The sequence below is a fragment of the Perognathus longimembris genome, chromosome 14 (assembly GCF_023159225.1).
Source record: "Perognathus longimembris pacificus isolate PPM17 chromosome 14, ASM2315922v1, whole genome shotgun sequence".
Lineage (NCBI taxonomy): Eukaryota > Metazoa > Chordata > Mammalia > Rodentia > Heteromyidae > Perognathus > Perognathus longimembris.
The window spans coordinates 33,440,092-33,443,581 of NC_063174.1; the positions used below are offsets into that span (position 1 = coordinate 33,440,092).

The window sequence follows — 3,490 nt, forward strand, 5'->3', positions numbered from 1 at the left end:
GGCACCCCAGCCCCGGGAGCGGGGAGCGACTGAGGTGGAGCAGCTCGCGGAGCACGGTGTGGGCGGCCGTTAGGTGAACACCACGGGGGGCTTCTTCCCGACTACGCGGTCTTCACGTCGCTTGCTTGTTGGTTCGCCTTTTTAGTCAAGATGTCAGCCCGCGGCCCGGCTATCGGCATCGACCTGGGCACCACCTACTCGTGCGTGGGGGTCTTCCAACATGGCAAGGTGGAGATCATCGCCAACGATCAGGGCAACCGCACCACCCCCAGCTACGTGGCCTTCACCGACACCGAGCGGCTCATCGGCGACGCTGCCAAGAACCAGGTGGCCATGAACCCCACCAACACCATCTTCGACGCCAAGCGGCTGATCGGGCGCAAGTTCGAGGACGCGACGGTGCAGTCGGACATGAAGCACTGGCCGTTCCGGGTGGTGAGCGAGGGGGGCAAGCCCAAAGTGCAGGTGGAGTACAAGGGGGAGATGAAGACCTTCTTCCCGGAGGAGATTTCCTCCATGGTCCTCACCAAGATGAAGGAGATCGCCGAGGCCTACCTGGGGGGCAAGGTGCAGAGCGCCGTCATCACGGTGCCGGCCTACTTCAACGACTCGCAGCGCCAGGCCACCAAGGACGCGGGCACCATCACGGGCCTCAACGTACTGCGCATCATCAACGAGCCCACGGCGGCAGCCATCGCCTACGGCCTGGACAAGAAGGGCTGCGCGGGCGGCGAGAAGAACGTGCTCATCTTTGACCTGGGCGGTGGCACTTTCGACGTGTCCATCCTGACCATCGAGGACGGCATCTTCGAGGTCAAGTCCACGGCCGGCGACACCCACCTGGGGGGCGAAGACTTCGACAACCGCATGGTCAGCCACCTGGCGGAGGAGTTCAAGCGCAAGCACAAGAAGGACATCGGGCCCAACAAGCGCGCGGTGCGGCGGCTGCGCACGGCCTGTGAGCGCGCCAAGCGCACCCTGAGCTCGTCCACGCAGGCGAGCATCGAGATCGACTCGCTCTACGAGGGCGTGGATTTCTACACGTCCATCACCCGCGCCCGCTTCGAGGAGCTCAACGCCGACCTCTTCCGCGGCACCCTAGAGCCCGTGGAGAAGGCGCTGCGCGACGCCAAGCTGGACAAAGGTCAGATCCAGGAGATCGTGCTGGTGGGCGGCTCGACCCGCATCCCCAAGATCCAGAAGCTGCTGCAGGATTTCTTCAACGGCAAGGAGCTGAACAAGAGCATCAACCCCGACGAGGCGGTGGCCTACGGCGCGGCGGTGCAGGCGGCCATCCTCATCGGGGACAAGTCTGAGAACGTGCAGGACCTGCTGCTGCTCGACGTGACTCCGCTGTCGCTGGGCATCGAGACGGCCGGCGGCGTCATGACTCCGCTCATCAAGCGGAACACCACGATCCCCACCAAGCAGACGCAGACCTTCACCACCTACTCGGACAACCAGAGCAGTGTGCTGGTGCAGGTGTACGAGGGCGAGCGCGCCATGACCAAGGACAATAACCTGCTGGGCAAGTTCGACCTGACCGGGATCCCCCCGGCGCCCCGCGGGGTCCCCCAGATCGAGGTCACCTTCGACATCGATGCCAATGGCATCCTCAACGTCACCGCCGCCGACAAGAGCACCGGGAAGGAGAACAAAATCACCATCACCAACGACAAAGGCCGTCTGAGCAAGGACGACATTGACCGGATGGTGCAGGAGGCGGAGCGGTACAAGTCGGAGGATGAAGCCAATCGCGACCGGGTCGCAGCCAAAAACGCGGTGGAGTCCTATACCTACAACATCAAGCAGACGGTGGAAGACGAGAAACTGAGGGGCAAGATTAGCGAGCAGGACAAAAACAAGATCCTCGACAAGTGTCAGGAGGTGATCAACTGGCTCGATCGAAACCAGATGGCAGAGAAAGACGAGTATGAACACAAGCAGAAGGAGCTTGAAAGAGTGTGCAACCCCATCATCAGCAAACTTTACCAAGGAGGTCCTGGAGGCGGCGGTTCCGGAGCCTCCGGGGGACCCACCATCGAGGAAGTGGACTAAGCTTAGACGCAGTCAGCAGCGTAAAGCTCTTTTCCTTTCTCTACCCCCTCTTCCCCTGCTACTCCCCCCCCCCCCCCCCGCTTTCCTTTTGTTTTGGTTTCTTTGAAATATCCTTGTGCCAAGTATGAGACCTACTGTTGGAAGTGTATGCATATGAAAGGAAAGGTGCAACAACTTAGTTTATAAAGTTTTATCCTTCTAAAAGGTTAGTTCCAAAGTTTGATTTTGAAAAAGAAAAGGTTTCTCTTTAATACATTTTGAATGCTAACGAGTATTTCTTGGTTAGTGCATGGAGATTTGTTTGGGATGAGAAACCGATGTTTGCCACACCTGTCCTGTGGAAGCTTGGTAACAAGATACAGAGAAGCTTGAATTGTTTATTTTATGTACGACTTTAAGACTAAAGCAAACCTGCAGTAATCTTAAGGACAGGTATCTTTCTGCAAACATGCATAAATGTAAATTCAAAGTAAAGTTAAACTTGATTTCAAAATTACTGTCTTGGAGTTTTCAATTTTCCCTTTCCAGTGTTTTACTTATGATCTTTAAGATAGTAAAATAACAAGAAATTCCTCTAATCCAATCTTCTCTAATTCTCAGATGAAGTTCCTGCCTTGAATTCCCAGCAACTTAAGGGGAGAAGAATCTGGGTAAACTTTTCTCCTCCTCTGATACAGAAACCTGAGTGAGATTTTATAGTGTACCCCAACTCCTGAGACCTGTTTAGGTGAAAATCTACCTGAATAACCGAGGAAAATTAATCTATATTTTGAGGTTCGGTATAAGATGATTTTTCTCTACTGTAGTAAGAAAAATGGGGTCAGGAGTTACCTTTTAGTAACAGCCAAAAGAATTGGGGAAACAGGTTGTTTTTGTGTGACATCAAAGTGCCCGAGACAAGAGCCAGCAGACAAACTTTAAAATGTCTTAAGATTCTAAATCTAGTGAAACTTGTTTTAACTTTAATTTTCTAATAAAACAGTCCTGAACTTATGGCAAATTCTATAAGAACATGTTGTAATTATATAAAAACAGTTGCACTTTTATTGTCTTGGAGTTTTCAATTCAGAGGTTTACATATTTTTTTCTCATCCTTTTCCTTTCTTTTCTTTCCTTTTCTCTCTCCTTTCTTTTTGGCAGTAATGGGGATTGAAAGCTGAACATGCTGGGCGAGCACTTTACCATGGGAGCCCTTCTTTTCCTGTGAAGAGCATAATGACTTTGCAATACTTGCCTTAAATTGCCAGAATCGGATTTTTTTTTACCTTTAAGTAGTAGATTTATTTTTTAAGGTGAACTACAGAGTGCTAATACTATGTTCATAAGTTCGTATCCAACTTGATAATTTTCCTGTATATCTAATTTGAGATTGTTTCAGATAGCAATATCTCAAACATTTGAGATTCTAGGTTTAAGCTTTAAAGTTAGTCAC

The 3,490-nt window shown here is 51.4% G+C and overlaps 1 protein-coding gene across 1 annotated transcript; it reads left to right on the plus strand.

Moving 5' to 3' along the window:
* On the plus strand, window positions 1-3,051 carry Hspa2 (heat shock protein family A (Hsp70) member 2). The gene has a single exon (XM_048362067.1). It carries the CDS (start codon window positions 151-153, stop codon window positions 2,056-2,058), a length of 1,908 nt encoding a protein of 635 aa, XP_048218024.1. The 5' UTR covers window positions 1-150; the 3' UTR covers window positions 2,059-3,051.
* The last annotated feature ends 439 nt before the right edge of the window (window positions 3,052-3,490 follow it).